The sequence below is a fragment of the Anser anser genome, assembly GCF_964211835.1.
Source record: "Anser anser genome assembly, chromosome: 5".
Lineage (NCBI taxonomy): Eukaryota > Metazoa > Chordata > Aves > Anseriformes > Anatidae > Anser > Anser anser.
In genome coordinates this window covers 10,454,561-10,472,616 of record NC_139725.1, presented here as the reverse complement: position 1 = coordinate 10,472,616, position 18,056 = coordinate 10,454,561, and the positions used below count along the sequence as shown (strand labels likewise).

General features: G+C 36.9%; 1 protein-coding gene across 19 annotated transcripts in view; it reads left to right on the top strand.

Moving 5' to 3' along the window:
• ANO3 (anoctamin 3) overlaps positions 1–18,056 on the top strand; it is a 262,481-nt gene that overhangs the window by 123,105 nt on the left and 121,320 nt on the right. Inside the window, exon 1 of one of the 19 annotated variants that reach the window (XM_083838212.1) lies at positions 3,381–4,394. The exons of 17 other annotated variants lie outside the window; for them this stretch is intronic. In XM_083838212.1, the coding sequence (XP_083694338.1) occupies positions 4,385–4,394 (10 nt within the window). In that variant the 5' untranslated portion in view covers positions 3,381–4,384. Of the gene's footprint in view, positions 1–3,380; positions 4,395–16,547; positions 16,644–18,056 lie in introns of those variants that run through there. One more of the 19 variants, XM_083838218.1, reaches the window with a different exon arrangement.

The window sequence follows — 18,056 nt, the reverse complement described above, 5'->3', positions numbered from 1 at the left end:
CATTGAAAAGTTGGGGTTGGGGTGAACGACTTGCATTTTTGGTATGCTGTGATAGCAGAAACTAATTGTGCTAAATCCACGTTTGACAAGCAACAAGTCTGGTTTTCTGCTTGGGCCTGTCTACAGTGAAGAAGGTAGGGTGGCTGTGTTGTCTCGAGTTGGATACTGGATGAGATTTGCAGAAAGAATGATACATGTATAGCATTACTCAGGATACAAATCTTGCACTCCCTTTACAAGCTCATTTTATAATCACTTCAGTTCTATGGTAGGCTATTTACTGAAGATGAGTGTAACTCAAAACTAAGCTACAGTGTACAGCAATATGTTTTAACAACTCTGAGCCTCAATGAATGCAAATTCATCTCTGTTTGCTCAGAATGAGATTCTGAGTCTGCCTCAATTTGGGTTATCATCTGGCTTGTGAGGGCTTGAAGCCAGTGTGACTACTTAAGTGAGGAATTGTTCATTTCCCTGACTGGTGAGGCCGCAGCTTAATTCACGATTCATTTGACTATTTTAAATGGGGTTTTGAAGAGGATGATATCTTAGTTATGCTTTTGGGTCATCTCCAATATGCAAGAGCCAGGAAAACAGTAACATTTATGATGCAACTATTTGATCTGTTTAAAGGGAGGAGCTCTTGAAAAAAACAGAACCCACGGAAACACGCTGAATTAGCTTGTCTTTGCAGTTAGAGGAAGGGAGTATGGCTTGAAGAGCACTCTGTATGAAGAGTATCTGCAAAAATCACTTTTGAACAACGGCATGCCACTGTTTGTATGGTGTTTGTTTTTTTATTTAGTAATAAAGTACAGCAAGACGACACATGGATTTTCTTGCTGCTTTGCTGCAATTCTTACTGGATTTCAGCATAGCACTGATTGCTCAAGGGAAATGCACAAACAAAAGAAAGTAGAGCGCTCGCAAATGTACATTGAAACATTCATAATTACATCACAGTTACTGAAGAGCTGTAGCTAGTCACGCACACTCCAGATAATTACTGTGACGATGGAAAGATTTTGAGTTGGAAAGTGTTTGAAATGTCACTACTGGTCTGACTTAGTACAATTACTCTTGCTCAGATAAACTATGTACTTCTTACTGTTTGTTTAGCAACTTACTCGATATGCCTTTCCAAGTCAGAAGGTGTGATATATGCAACATTGGCATTGTTTTCCTTCTGCTTCATTAAACCAGTGGAGTTAGTACCTTTGACCATGTAATTTTCCTGAACCATTAATCAAATTTTTAGGAGAAAAAAGTCCTTGTTATCTCAGGGCTATTGCATGGCACTCCGTTCCCTTTCCTTTCTGTGTGGTCATTCTAAAAGGAATTTCGTGGTATGAGAAAATAGCAGCAAAAGAGCAAAGGGAGTTGAGCAGTGAAAATGGTAGAACAAGCAGTCAGTCCTAAGAATTTCCTGAATTTAGGAACACATTGAGAGGTTAGAGGGAGGAAAATTAAAAGCACAGAAGAGTAAATGAAAAAATGTAGAAAGGTGAGTAGTACTGCAGAGACACAGAGATGGTAGGTGGGGAGAGAGGCAGGTAGATAGAATAGTAGCTAGTAGCAGGTAGCAAGCACAGACGTGCGTGTGAGCAGCGCCGCTCAGCTGCTGCACCATGGCAGCCTCGTCACTCCCTGCCTTGCAGCCAGCTGCTGCAATGAGTATTGATTTCCAAGTCAGTTGCCAAAAGAAATGGAACAAAGTAGCTGATAGAAACAGTTTTCTGCTAAGGGGTAATACAGTGAGCATGGGAATAGTATCCTGTGCAGGTGGGCATAGAGCCAAAGGCTTGAGATGGAGAAATAAACAGGTATCATCTGAATGCAAAATGACTATGGCTGAACACACAGCAGAGGCTGGATTTCTCAGCTGAAAGGAAAACGCAACATTGTGCACTACCTTTTCCTCCCACTTGAAATGAATGTGGCTTTGTGGGCATCATACTTAAAAATGAAGTGTGGTGACATGTCTTGCTGGATGCTGAATCGTCGAGGTGGAGAGGCCTGGGGGTTAAAATTCCCCTTGTGCAGAATACTTCCCTCTTGTAGATACATTTAAAGATAGATAAGAGATTAGTCTATATACAAAAATTGACTTTTAGCATATATGAAGCATTAAATGAACATGTGTACATCTTTAAAGGCTGGTTGTAAGCTGATGCTTTGTAGGGGAAGGTTGTGATTTCCAAGCTGTTCGGGTGAAATTCCACTCAGTGCTGTAGCACCTAGGGGTTTTGGATTGCTCACAACCAGATTTTGATTTTAAGATTTTCCAAGATGCAGGCAAGTATTCTGTCAGGAAGTTGAATGGCACTTGGATGCCTAATGTGCAGTAATTGTTAGGAGTTACATACTTAATGCTGTTTAAAAGATATTGGAATTCAATGCAGTCCAATAATTACATCTTTAATAAGCTGACCTTTAAATATATAAAACTTTTTTTTTTTTTAAACGAGGAGTCTCTTAACCAGAACAGTCAATTCTTTCCCAAAAATATGAATTTAGACGTGAATAGCTATTCCTGGTTAACTCTTTTATAGATGCATTCTTCCTCATATAGTCATAGCTACACCCAGAGCTATCTCAGAAAAGCTTCAGATTTTATCTTAGGTCATCCATCTTTATGAGCCTAACTTGCAGATAATGTGTGTGAGTATCACTGAAGTAAATGCAGCCTAAGAAGACAAAATGCTGTCTGGGACTGGTGGAACAGCCTCTCCTGGTTATCTTCTGCTAAGTTTTGTCGCTGTATGCTTGCGACAGCAGGAGTGTTGGGTAGTTTCAGCCTGCATCTAACTGAACGTGCTGTCACTGGGCTGAAGTGCGGGTGGAAGGTCGCACCTTTTGGGTTCTCCTCATACGGGGAGCAGCTGATCAGCACAGTGCTGGGTAGGGGAAACCCAGTGCTGTACTGCCCCAGCTGCTGCCAGGCCAATCACGGCAGAGACATCAGCCCAATGAAGGCTTGTCCCCACACACAGAGAGGAGCCCAGAGGCACGGTGGCAACCCCAAGTGCCCTGGGGTGAGTCCCAGGGCTGTCCCAGTGCAGCCATCGGTCCTGTGGGCTGGGGGCGATGCTCGTGACCATGGGTCGCTGGCAGCTGCTCTCTGGGGCACATTTGGGGATGCAGGGGCAGAGCATCTGGGGACTGTACCAGACTTACCAGGGGAAGAAGCAAAGCAGGAAAAGAGGGATCAGCATGGTTTGGGATCAGCGTTTTACAACCACAATAATTTATTTCTTTTCCATGTGCAAAAGCAAGGATTTTTCAGCAAAAAAGTTTTGCTTGGCAGTTTGCTTATATTGCAATAAGTAGGTGCTGTTGTCTTTCCAGCAATCGCTCATGCTATTGTGAGGTACCTTAGCATGTAAGGTTGAGCAAAAAAGGAGGAGAGAATTTTCAGAAGCACAAATAGTCCATAAGAATAAATGAATAATGCACAGGAGCTTAACCATATTGCTATTAATAATTCACACTTTTCAGAAATGCAGAGCTTTGAAGTTGCTGTTTGAGGAATCCAGCATCTAAGTAAAATGGAAAAGCTGAATGGAAAAACAGCCTGTCAAAAGGAAGCACTTACTACTGCTGTCTTGCCTGAAAGCTGCTTGGGCTCAAAGGTCCATCACAAAAACTTCGTGACAATTGATTTGGAAGCTATCTTGAGCATCCTTGAACATTAAAAATAAATAAATACATTTATGGATGGACTCCACACAGAAGCCCTACGTACTCTCACTGATAGCAATGGGATTTCAGTGCTGTGCCTGGGAATTTGACTTGTGAATGAACTACTTTTTAGGATATTACTCTGAAGTAAAAATAACATGCTGTTAGGGATCAATCCCAGCTTGCTTTTCTTTTGTACTGTAGGAAAGGAGCCTCTCCAACTTTCTGTTGCTATATGTTGTAGGAAATCTAGAAATAAGGATGAGTTTGACTTGCATTTGCTTGACTTGCAGCAGAAAATTATACTGCCCATTGCTTAATTAGCCTGCAATGATATGTTTGCGTCTGGAAGGTTTACAGAGCTTCTGTAACATTTTCAGTAATTGGAGTAGCAAGATTAAGATGGAAGCAAAATAAATAGGAAGGAAGCTAAACAAGAAATAACATTTCCTTTAAAATATTTTATCTTTCAGTGAAAGGTTATTATTATGAGCAGGCTGTCTGAACACTGGCAGAGGTTTCGTGGAGAGGATGTGGGGTCTCCAACCTCGGCAATATTCACAACCTGACCAGACACAGTGTCGGGCAGCCCGCTCGAGGTGACCCTGCTTTGGGAGGGGCGCTTGGACTGGGTGACCTCCAGGTTTCCTTTCCAACCTCCACCGTTCTGAGATCCTGTGGTGATCCTCAGCTAAGGTTTAACATGAGAACTCGTGAGTTACTAATAAATATATTTAGACTGCTAAAGGGTTTCTTTGTTTTTTAGATGACTAAGAAGCCTGACTATGAGTTATACTTTAAAGTTATCCTAAATTAGTTCAGGATACTTATTAATAGGTTTTCGTAATTTTTTCTGCTTTTCATTGTCATCACATATTGGTTTTCTGCACAATTTGCATAGTGAGAACAGCAATTAAAATGGAATGAGCTAATAGAAATAAATATGTGGTGCTTAAAAAATAAATAAGACTTGTACATTGTAGAAGCAATGCCTGCTTGCTTGGCGATGTAGACAAGCGCCACAAGTGCAAATCACGTGAACCACCAGATTTCTCACAGGATGAAATGAACCAAAAAGTGCTTTTTTTCTGAAAAGCCAATATTCATTTTATTTGAAAAGAGTTATACAACAACTCTGTACTGTTGTCTGAATACCTATCACAAGAAATCAATATCACCGTGGCTTTGCAGTCTTGTGACATCTTAGTGATTTTATTTTATTTTTATTTATTTTATCATTTCTCGTTTAACCTTTATTAGACTTAATGATGCAGTTTGGTAAGATTTGGAAATTAATGCTTCTCTTTAGATCACACAGGACTTCCCTAGACCTTTCTGATGCTGCTGCATCTCTCCCAGGTGTGTCAGTCGGTCGGGCAAATAGCCGCCATCCTGCCCCCCTTCAAATCCTGCATCACGTCGGTGGCAGGATGAGTGAGCTGCTGCTCTTGGAGGATCTGACCACGTCCGATATGCTCATGGTCAGCTAAAGCAGAGAAAGGAGCTGTGCTTGTTACCTACTATTTCTATCATCTAGTTTATATGTAATCTCATAGAAATCTTTCATTTCAGATCTAGTGGACATCCGTAGGTATTCACGGTCAGAATTTTTATCTAGATGGAATCCAAGTTTTTTTTAGCAAGATGGAATGAAAAGGCAAGGGACTTGATGAAAGCTGCCATTCAATGATTTTTTTTTCCTTTAAGAAGGAAAAAAAAAGAGGAAAAGAGGAAGAGAAAGACCTTGAAAAGAAATCTGCCTTAGAAAAGAAAACTTAGAAAAGCATTTTTACAAGTACTAAATTCAGTCTGAGGTTAACAATCTCCACTCAGGTCCTGCAGTTGTTTTAATTCCTTTGAAAGTAGCCTTGGGCTGGTCTGAAAGTCTTGTAATAAAAAGAAAATTAACTAACATCTTTGATATGGGTGGTTAATGATTAGTACAATGAGTAAAAGTATTAGGCATGTGACTTCTAAACTAAATACTTCATAAAGTACCAGGAAAAAGAAAAGAGAAAACTGGAAAAAGAGAAACAGCTGAAATCTGGGTATTTTTTAAGATGTCACATAAGTTGTAAAATTCAACCTGAAAGAAAGAGCACTCAGGTTGGTCTTCAGTCTCTCCTTTTTTTTTTTTTTCAGTGTAAAGCAATTAATTCAAAAATAGAGAAATCATTAGGTAAAAACAAAAGGCAGTGGAAGAAATGGAAATGTGATGCTTGCCCATGAATGGGGGGGTGGAGGGAAGATGACTTTTGTAGTTTAGAGTACATCAGTGGGAACAAGAATATAAAGGCTGTGCTGTGGATATTTTTTTTCTTAGTTCTACTGTAGAAAAAAAAATAGAAATAACACTTGCTTTATTTTCTAACTTTTAACTGTGAACAGTTCTGTTCATGCTGAGGCTCCCAGAAGACATGGATTTTAAGGCATCAACTTCAAGTGCTATGCAGAGGTGGAATAATTAGGATATCATTATTTTAATTTTCTTTCTGGTTTTGATAATTATTCACTTGTTTCTACTGCCAGTCACTTTCTTTTTACTGGATTTTTTAATAAACTGACTTTAAAGGTGCATTAGTGTGACTATTTAGAGGAGTTGATGATGTTTCGAGAATATTCTGGTCCCCTGAAAATGTGGTCTTACCGTGGCAGACTCACCATTTTGAACATTTCTGACCAGTTCTGGTGGTGGAGTTACCAATTGATGAACAGGTAACCAAAAAGCATAAAGTGACAGAAGGATTCCAAGGATACTTCGCTTAGTGTCTGGTCAACTGGGAAATGCTGTCAAGAAAGTATTTAATAAATTGAAGCTGTAATATAGAGCCAAAGAGAGAGGGTTTGTCTCTGAAATGATCAGGCAGTCTAATTTTATAAACCTGCAGGTGTTGGAAAAAATACCACATAACACCAGATAGCAGAACATATAGTGAAGACCCAAAAGAAAATTAGTGGCTTTATGCTATCTGTTGATGCCTGAAATGGTGGGTGTTAGAAATGATGGGAATGAAAGTGTGCGCCTCACCAAGGACGAGAAGACTTTATTGCTAGACTTCCCTACCACATCAATACTTATTTTGGTGTTGTTCCTAACTAGGTCCTTCTGTGTGACCAAAGCATGGTTAAAGCTTTGGTAGCAGTCTCTTTCTGTTGAGCACGAGAAGGTATTTCTTCCTCTGCACTCATCTGCAGATCCTTGTGTAACACTGGGGCCTACACAGCCTATTTCTGTGTAGTTAGGAGATTTTAGTTCATTTCCAGAACACTTGTTAAGCCGCCAAATATACATTTATATTTTATATGTCCTGTACACATAACCGTACTTCAGAGAAACCATCTACAAAAAGATGCTAGCCTCTTCAACCATCACTTGTACGTTAATCATGTCAGCAGTAATACACTGTGAGGAAGAAAATCATGTCAGCTGAATTCAAACCAGTAGCAGTTTTGTCCAAAATGTTTCATAGATTGCATCAATAATATCTCCAAAAAGTATACTTTCAAGAAAAATATATTTTAGTTAAGAGATTTTAGCCTTTAACCTCTTAGTTTTAGCTTTACTAGGGTATTTTGCTCTTCTTCTTTATTCTGTTCATTTAAAATTCATTGTTTTCAGGATTAGCAAAGGGAGAGGAATAAAATTCCTTTTGCGTGTTTTGTTGTTGCTACTTCTCCCATTCATTTTTACTCCCTGTGTTTATGAGATGGTAATTTCTTAAAGTTTCTCACAGGAAAGTGTGTATTAGAGTAGTTTTGGTTATGTGCTTTCTTTTATTTGCCTTTTTTTTTTAATTTTTGTGTTCATTTCTTGTAATAATATATCTTCTGTAATCACAATGTTTTCATTACTGATTCTGTTGAATTTTCATTTTATATTTGAGAAATGAGCGCTGAAGTAATCTTAAAAAATGTAGAAATTGTCTATAACTGTTGGATGAAAACACGTTTTATGTTAAACAGTAAATGATGAGTCAGTAATTGTGTTATGTTTTTTAAATGCATACTAAAACGAGTCAAAAAGCAGATGCAAATCTGCATTTCTCTTGCATGCTCTCTTGCAAGTCATTCTGGATGTTGCTGGACAAGTGAATATGCAGTTGTAAGTGAGCAGTTCATTGTATGTTGTTATTGAGACTTTTTTCTTTTTCTTTTTTTCCAATGGAAAATTTAGCCTTATGGATACTAATAAAGTAATAACTGATTATTGAGGCCTAGTATGCTAAGAAGTAAACCAACATAATCCCTTTGATGCGAACTACTTCAGTATCTATCAGCAGTACACTATAGCTTTAGGGTACTGATAGCAGGTTGCCTATTCTTTGTCCAAGTTTTAAAACGACAGCACTTCTGGTCCAATTCAGATTTGTAAAATATGTTCCTAGTCTTCAGTTTTCACAAGAACCTGACCAAAAACCACAAGTCATTTATAGACAGACAGTGGCTGAAAAAATCTCACTATAATAATTAATCGCTCTTTTTCATTTTCATCTTTTCCTAATAATCCACTAATTTGGGCATCCAATAGGTAAATGCTCTATCATACTGCTATATAGAAGCCAATGCAGACAGAACTATTGATGGCTCCCATCCAAGAGCCCACAAAGAGACAGAGAAAGAGCGAAGATCCCATGCATGCTGGTTATATCCATGGGAATATTTTTTCCCACTGCAGGAAAAATCGCTACTTGTCAACGTAGGAAAATGGTACTTTTTTAATAAATGACGTGTGAGAAGTTATTCTGTCAGGAAAGCATTGATGTGCAATCCTTCTATTTTTCTGTGATGAATTTCTCTCAGTTTAATGCAAATCTGCCTTGTAAACCTTTGATAAAGTAGTGCCGAGGGATTAGGTTTTGCATGAATTTTGTTTTATGAAAAAGTGTTATCTTGAGGCCAGTACTAGGAAATGGGACAACTGCTTAAGGAATAGAGCTGTTTCTCAGTCTCATAGTTGTAGATGCTGAATGAATACATGGCACAAAGTCAATTTTCCCCAAGTAGTATTTTTTCCAGTGCAGGAGGTTATGTGAAAACTCAGTCTGATAATGGGAAACGAACTGCCTGAAGTGCAGCATTGACTCTCTTCTGCAGTGAGATTTTGCACAGAGCTGTCATCTTGCTGTTTGGAAGCTGTTGCTTCGTTGAGACTAGATGCAGCTGGAGTATTGCGTATATAACTGTAACTGCAGAGTTCAGGCAACTTTGTATGTAGCCAAGTTCTCCAAAATGGACATCAATATTTTTATTAAAAAGTGTAGGAGGAACAGCACTTCTCAAAAGACCACTTGGGCAAATCTAAAGACTCAGGATTTCTATTTTTTCAGATTTTACAAATTTTTATGTTTTTCGCAGAACTCTAAAATAAGAAGCTATTATTTAATAAGAAGCTATTAACTACCACAAGGTAAAAAATTATACGCTTACCTTTAAAATAACCGCATAAATACTACGAAATGGTAGACAGATATTTCATAGCACCGTAGAATGGTTTTGGTTGGAAGGGACCTTAAAGATCATCTAATTCCAACTTTCCTGCCACAGAACATGTTCCACTAGACCAGATTGCTCAATTTGAACAGTAAAATATCCCTAACAAATCTTGTGAAGATAGAGTTCAGTGGGATCATCTGCCATATTACTTTGCAGTATTAATCTTACAGAAACAGAAGGTAGAGTTTTAACTTTAATTGGTGTAATTTTCAGTAACAGACACCTTGAATTTGATGGAGGTCTGACTAGCAAAGGTAATATCCTTGCAGGAAACTCTTTGCAAGTTGTGATCATGTCAAAGGACATCTCAACCCCTTGACAACTTCTCTTTTTTGTGTTTTTTCTTTCCCCGTTAGTTTGCAGAACTCAGGACACTATTCTTAATCTGTAGTTGTTGACTTTGTTTCCCCTTCTGTTGTCGTATTTTGAACTTCCAGTTTCACTTCAAATAAGTATATAATATATATATATATATATGTATCATCTTCATTCTGCTGCAATTGCTCTACTTGTTTAACCCCTTCTGCTTCCATTATTTTTCTTCCCTTTTTTTTTTTTTTTTTCCCCTGATGAAAAGCTTCTGGAATTGAGTAAGAAATTGGGTCGGAAGGTACCTCTGGAGGCATCTATTCTAAAATTCTGCTCCTAGCAGCCCAGCTTCAAAGCTATGTCATGTTGCTCAAAGCCTTATCCAGTCAGGTTTTGAAGATCCACAGTTCCAGAGCCCTCTCTGTCTCGGTGTTTCACTACTTGCACAGTGAAGAATAATTTCCCTATGCCTGTTGGAAATTTTCCCTGCTGCACCTTGTGGCCTCTTGTCCTTTTGCTGGGCATCTATGTCTCTCTTTTCTCTGCAACTCCCCTTTTTAGGTGGTGGACTGACCTGCAAATAGTGGAGTGGACCTGCAGTTAGCTTGTCTCTCAGATTTCTCTTTGCTGTGCTAAGTGTTGGTTTCTCCTATGCCGTGCATCCCAGCTTCTTAACCGTCTTGGTAGCCCCCCACTGGAGTCTCTGCAGGGTGTAGATGTCTCCTGTACAGGCAGGTCCCCAAACTGGGCACTGTTCCAGATGTGGCCACAGCAGCATCAAGGGAGGGGAATATTCTCTTCCCATGGTGTGCCGGCTGCGCTTTTGCCAAAGTAGCTCAACAAGGACTCAGCCTTCATTTCTGCAGGGGCTCACTGCTGACTGCACTGGGAGTCAACATTTTGGTAGGTGTGCTGACAGTTGCTATGGCCAATAGCCATCACCATTAATTTCTAAATTAAATTCATTATAGTAAGTATATCTTGTTCGCTCCAACAATTATTACAGCTTTCACCAACAGTCATTGAAAAGAAATACAGATGTTTCTATCCTTTGACCAGATGGGGGATGATGACTGATTTGGCTGCTGGACTGGCTAGCTTTCGTCTTGAGATGCCGAAACTTTTTAAGGGTTTGAACAGGTAGCAGGTCATATATAAAACTTTGGTTTCAAGGCTCCAAATACTGAATGCCCTTTAATTTGACATTTTGGCTGCAGTCAGAAGTTCTCAAAGGTGTGGATGACTCATGGAAGGGCAGGTCATCAACTATAGATGAGCTCTGCTAGTTTTATTTATTTTAAACCCAACATACTGAAAGAGTAGTGCCTCAAAAGTTACCATCAAAACAAACAAACAAAAAAAGCCAGCACTTAAAATCAAGTAATGTATTCTACCAGTAACAAAACAAAAAGAACAAAACCCACCCTCCCCAAAGCAACCTTTGAGTTTGTTTGTTTGTTTGGGATGGGGGGAAGCACTAATAGCACATTTCCCATTAGTTTGTTGGTAATAATTTGCCTGTCAGATGTCAGGCTCTATCAGAAATTTGCGTGCTTAAGAACACTGAGCTGCTAGGGAAAGTGGTCCAGCCTCCTGGAGTGAAGTAGAGTTTGCAGAGAGAGCTTTGCAAAACATTGAAGGCAACTGCGAGTGCACTAAAGAGGAGCATTTATGTCTAACAGAAGCAGCTAATGAGCCTAAAGAGATATAAAATACGTATTTGTGACCATAGCTGTTCAAGTTGTTGAGGGAGCCAGAAGGATTTAGATGTTGTTTGCCACAAGGCGGTATTGTCTGATACTAGTTTGCAACAAGAAGTATGAACTTATTTTTTTTGCAAAGCCTTTTTGTTTAGTGTTTTATTTTTTTTTAAGAAGTATATGTATATAATAGTGTATATATAATAAAAGCTTTGTGACGCTATTAAACCGTTCTGTTATTGTGTACTGATATCACATTAGATTCAAATCACTTCAAGTATGTGCTGGCTAAACCCAAAGTTACATTTTTTTTATTTTTACTGGTTGTGTTTGAAAGAAAAGTTTCTGCTAAAAATGTTTTTTTTGATGATTGTTAACAGTGGCTGTATTGAATAGACATAGCTTTACTGGACCTTTACAAGAGTTTTATTTATGAAGATCACATTAATTTTTCAGTGAGATCAGAATTTTTAAGACACCTTCACTTGACACAATTACATGGAATAAATCCAACATATTTGTATGCAATGACTTCTCAGATGTTGCATCTAACATCCATTTCTACAACATTGATTTTGTAACGGCAAGGCATGTTTTATATTTAGCTCAAGGATCCGTCTCCAAAGTGTACAAGAGTTAGTTTGCCAACCGGAGTTCAGTCACCATTCCATCCTCTGCACAACTGAAGATCATTAAGAAAATTTCAGTTATGGAAATGTAAACTTTCTTGTTACTGCTTCTTCCAATTTTGTTTGGCAATACTAGGAGGTATGTGATTGCAAGCAATTTTCCATTCAGCTTTTTTTTTAGGCGAACAAAGCTCTGAAGAAGTCAAAATTTTTAAGTAGCAGTTTTTAAAATGTATCTTAAAATTTCATTTGATTGGACAATGAGTTGAAAATTAAAATTCTGTTCTTACTGCTTGATCTTATTGAATTAATTCTTATTTTTGCTATAATACCTGCCAGTATCTAATCTGAAAGACTTGAAAATGCAAGTCTCCAAATTCTTCTTTAAAAATAATAATTTAATGTAAAAATGTCTACATATATTTTGGATGCTCTAGTTATTTTGTTGTATAAAGTCTTGAGGTCATCTTCTTGAAATCAGTAGAGTTATACCCTTCTAAAAATAAAATAATACATATATCCTTTTATTAAGTTTTATTTTTCAGATAAATTAGATGATATTTATTTACATTATCATCAATATTTGTTGTGTTTCAGTAACAAGTCCAGCAAGAATGTAATCAAAATGAACAGTTAGTGATAAAGTGTTTCTAAGGATAGTGTGAAAAGGTTTTCCATCAGCAGAATGTCATTTCTTTAGTATCCAGAAGCAGCATTTGAAGTCAAAAGCTGTAAGATTGTGAAGAAAGACAGTTGGAATCACTGCAGCAGAAATATTTAACCTTTTGGCTTTCCTGCAAGTACAGAGTAAGATTAGTTTTTATTTTATCTCATATTGAATCTAAGCATTTAATCAGATACAGTACTGTAGTATTAATTCAGTAGCAGGGCAGAAAATACATTTGGTGAACTTGGTTCATTTGTGAAGTTTTGGATTTCTTTTTGTAGTGTAAGTGGAAATGTAGTTGATATTGAAAGCTATTTTTCTCTTTATATACCACTCAAATTTCAAATAAGAGCAATTATTTTGCCTTACTATGTACATTAATTGAGGGAAAAAAAGATAAAACAATAGTATTGACATTTCACATTCTGTTCTAAAATGCCTTCCTATTTCTTTTGCAATATTACCTGAACAAATTTAAATGCAGAATAGTGAGTGCAGCTGCATAGCTTTTGGTTAAAGCCAAGGAAGAATACAGAAATTTTACAGTATTAAAGGAGTGATCTATTGAATTAGTTCACAATAAACGTTTTTATAAGATGTGGATTCTTCCCCATGTTTCTGGCAGCCAAACTCCAAAACACTTGAAAACAATGAATACACGTAGGATATTCACAAAGCTCTTCTCTTGCTTTGGTCTTTCCCTCATAAAATAGCATCTTTTTTTTTTTTTTCCCATGCCTTTTCTCTGTTGTCTTTTAGGTGAGGAAAACTCACCAAAATGTCTTATATGCATTAAAAATTATCGTCCCTTAAAACCAATTGTCTGATTTTTAATTGTTTACTAGTTGATGGTATGTAGCCCTCCTTATCCCGTCATGGTAAGAATTTCATTTGCATCAGTTTATTCAAGACAGTAGAAGTTACTTGAAACTCTTACAACTTAAACCCTCAAATCATTATATATCTGCATCCCTGCCTTCACTGTCTGGAAATACAGTCAAATCTTTACAATGTTCAAAGAAGCTGTATTCCACTTGTGGTTAGCAAATCATTTATATGATTTCAAATGTGAGAGTATTTTCTTTCTACTAGCTTATTTTATAGCATGTCTGTTTCAGAGAAAAAATAAATAGGAAAAAAAAAAGTATTTGTTGTCTTACATTTCATCACTCCTGACAAATTTTATGAATGTAATTCTAACCATTAGTTCTGGAAAGTGTGTGTCAAAATGAGATAAAAATTTAAGCAGATTAGATTTTTAACGTGTTTATGAGAGGGAACTGCTTTCTTGCCTGAGACTTTGATTATCAGCAACACTTTTTGACAAAGATCCCTAAATTCAAGGATACTCCTTCTTACAGAAATCTTCTTTATAGGTTACTTCCAAGATATAGAAATCACTGTTCCTTACCTAAATAATTCCATTTTTATAGTTCTGCATGCCCAGCTCCCATAATTTTTATTTTTTTTGCTTCCACATTAACTTACTTATGTTGAAATAGTACAAAAATACCTCACATAGTGACAAAGGTTTAATTTTCTGAGGAATGAAGTGCCTCACTCTAGTAATGAAGTCTATGTGCTCATGTCTACACCATACAATGTAACATGGCTTCTTTATTTTTTATTTTAGAAACAATTATTGGTCAGCATAGAATTTTGTGAGTGAAATATTAAGCTTAAGGGTTTCATTTGATAACTTAAATAAGTAGATCATTAATTGCACAGAGTATTCGTTTGGTACCTTAAATAGATCATTAATCGCACAGAGTATGTGATGATATTAATTCTAACATCAAAACTCTAAGAGCACAGTGAGGCAAGTTTTGCAGTGGGAGAGATATCTTTTATTAGCTAGTCTAATTAGAAAAGTTAGACAAGCTTCTAAGCATGTAAGCAGTTTTTAAAGTCTTAAATAAAAGCTGCGAACTTCAAGTTTAAATAAAAAAAGTTGTGAGATTAGTAACGTATTAAACAGCGTCCACTATCTTGTCTTTCAGAAGGTCTAATTGATTTAACTGAATTTTAAATTGATCATGGGCTTCTTGCTATTTGATAACTTTTATGCCACTGTGGTTACGAATTTTATGCTGTGATATTGGAAGGCTGTGGGCATGCACTTGTTTTATTATAGGAAAGTTTGATGTTAATGAAATAATTTTCAAAATCTTGAATACTTGTCTGTTAACTTTGAGCACACCAGTAGTCCTCTCAGATAATGGGTGGCTCTGTGTATTATTAAGTTGAGGCTATGGAGCATTGCAATGTAGTAGTTAAGGAGGTAAATGCTAACATAAAAGCTAGGTTGAAACTTTTTCGGATTGCCTGTCTCTGTTTCTAGGTATGAAGTCAAACAATTGAGGGTTAATAGAAGTATTGAGTTATGTACTGAATACTTTCAAAGTACATTTTACTTTCAGAATACCTTCCACTAAATTTTATGCAACTCCAGCTGCAGTATCTGTTGAGAGCTGCTTGCTAAACAAAGTCAGAAACTATTTTTTGATGCGTATTTGAATTTAATATCTGTGAATTTTTCTGCCTTACCCAGAACATCATCTCTCTCTCGTATTAAACGTGATTTTTTTCTTCTTCTGCACCCCATTATCCTCTTAACTTTTCACAAATGAATACTTTCTCTATTACCAAATGTTCTAACAAACAGATAAACAATATAGTAGCATCACCTATGATTAATTTCTTCTTTTAGCGTTAGATAACTATATAGCAACAGAAAAAAAGCATATTTTCTGGAGCATTTTATACAGAGTAAAATTGCAGCCATTTTGCTGTGCTGTCATCTTCTTGTAAACTAATTCTCTTTGATGTGACCACAGTATATTATATGAAAATATGTTCAGTTCAAAAACTGGGCTAAGCAGGAGGTCAGACTAAAATCTTTTTCTAAGAATGAGTCTAAAATCTGTCTCACTCTTAAAGGATAACGTAATATGCATGATAGGTTCAGGAGGATGCTTCGTTTGTAGTCACAATCTAGTACAAAGTCTACAATCTAGTTTATAATCTAGCTCAGTCTTTGTAGCTAGATCCTGTTCTCTGTTTTCAGTGGAAGAGCTTTATCTGGAAAGACCTTTTGTCATCTAAACTAATTTCTTGTGTGTGTGATGTTTCAACTTTCTGTGAGAAGAGATGCAGTGGATATTATGAGATGTGACAAAATAGCGGTTAAAATGTATTTGCACTTGGGTTTAATATAGAGAAATAGAAATTATGTTCCAGCTGAGCAATTTTGCCATTTCATAAAGTTAAAAAAAATTCATAAAATACATTATTCTTGATTTCTTAAAAGACATTATTCATGAAAGGAAAAAATATCTTAAAGTAATACAAAAATCTAAATTAGGTGCATAGATGAATAGAGAAAACTTGCATAGTTCTGTACAGTTGGCTTAATTGTATTTGTTGAAAGGATATCATTTTCTTTTTAAATCACAGACTTGAAAAGAGCACTGGTAATTGTTTTTCAGATACTTAACCTTTAGAGTTTTTAAGTGCCTTAGTAATGATCTCAACTTTTCCCCTGTAATTTTGGAAAATTATAAAATTACAGATTTTTAAAATAGCTCTGTACACCTCCACAGCATGTCTCAAGAGACATTGAGCTGTCTTACGTGGGCCTGATGTTCAGGTAGGTGACTCGAAATTGGTACAAAGGTTGCTGAAGGGGGCTAAAGAAAGCCATCTAATTAACAGGCTTTTCATTGTATCTTGCTCTAAGAAGTCTTTGTCACATGCTAAATCTCGTCAGTCACTGAAAGCTAGCAGGGAGCTACACCACAGTTGGTAAAGAAAAAATTCTTTAGTTCTGCAGCATCACCAGCTGTGGTGATTTGCAGGCGAACAAGAGTTGCACGGCGATGAAATCCATTTTCATCATGTGCTGGTAGCTCATTTCTGGCCTATAAGCAAGAGAATCACATCTCAGTTTGTGTGCACAAACATGTGAGAACATAGACTGAATTTCACTTGCATAGAGGCAAACTGGCTACTGGGGTTAAGGACAGTTTTCTGTTCTAGGTGCCACAACTTGTCAATTCTTCTAGGTCTTGTATCGGCTTGGTCAGCCTTTGTGTGCCTCTTTCTGTAACCTCAGGCTTGCAGTCATCCACTTCTGTACCTTATCTGAAGGCATTCAGGAGAAATGTGAGTAACTGGTTCTAAATAGTGCTATGCAATACTTGGGTTTTACTGGTTCTGTCACCAGTGTTCACTTTATACAACATTGAAAGTTGCCATTTTAAAAAGTTCTGGAGTTATACTAGATTTTCACATGAATGAGTAGACCTACATAACAAGCAAATTCAGAAATTATTGTCCTAGAAATGCGTCTGAGCTTACCTCATTATCTACAGATACCTGTAGGGAGCGGAGGCTGCAGGCATCTTCAGTTTAGAACCAAGGAAGTCTCGGCTGGCTTAAGTTCCTCAGCAGAACTTGTCTGCACAGTGTTTCTAGTGTTCTTCCTCTGTGTCATGCTTTTCAGTGATGAGGTGACTGTGAAAAAGCTGTCTCTTTTAATTACAGACATTATTAATTAGGAGAAATGGAGATTGTTTTCATGAGGTAGTTAATTGGTGTAGCCATTAGTAATGACAGATGTTATGCTCTCTCAGGGCTTTATATTCTTCATGTTAACCTTACCAGGAGTGTTTTTAAAGTAGTAGTAAAATATATGTGCTTTTTCTGCAAAATCTTTTTTACACTTAATAATAAGACCAAAGCATTTCAGATAACCATGTGACAGTGAAAAAGTATCACCACGGCAGCTGAAAAGCAAACTGTCGATATACAGTGCGCTTAAAGAAGAAAAAAAAAATGCTATTAAGTTAAAAACATATTGGACTGAATTCCTTCAAGACTGAGCTAAGTAATTTATCTACAGCATAGCTATTGCATACATAGACATTGTTTCAGCTTCCGACCAGTGCATACGCTCTGGGATCCAAAGGACGTCATTCGAGGGAGTCTCTACTTGGGCCGCATGGGATCAGGTGCTGCAAGTCGGTCTGTCTGATGTGTCTTCCTGGTTTTTTAGAAGAAGAAATGGATGCTAACAGATAACTGCAACAAATTACTGAAGCAAAATTGTTACTTAAAATAAATGGGTGAATGCATCTTTGACATAGTCAGTCTCAAGAGAGAGATAATTCAGAACCTGAGGATCTGAAATGTTTAGAAATTGAACTTCTAAATACTTGAAGCAATTGGGTCACTGATGGAGTACATGATACAACTCAAATCATTTAAAACAGTTTTGCTTTTATCATATCTTCTAGATGCAAATAGGAAATATGCCAGGTGTAGTTAGGAAAGAATGTAAAAATTTTCTCTTATGGGAAGAAAAATATGACAAGTAACTGGAAGACATTCATGCTGCCAGTCCTTCCTTGTCACATTTTATAGTAGAAATAAGACTCAAAAGTAGTTTTATTTTCTAACCAGTAACAGTTAAATATAGTGATGGGCCTCCTCTTGAGGGTTAAAAAAAATCCACAATATTATCATTCATCTTGTGCCAAAAATAGTGGTTTTGTTCAAACAAAAGATAGCACCAGC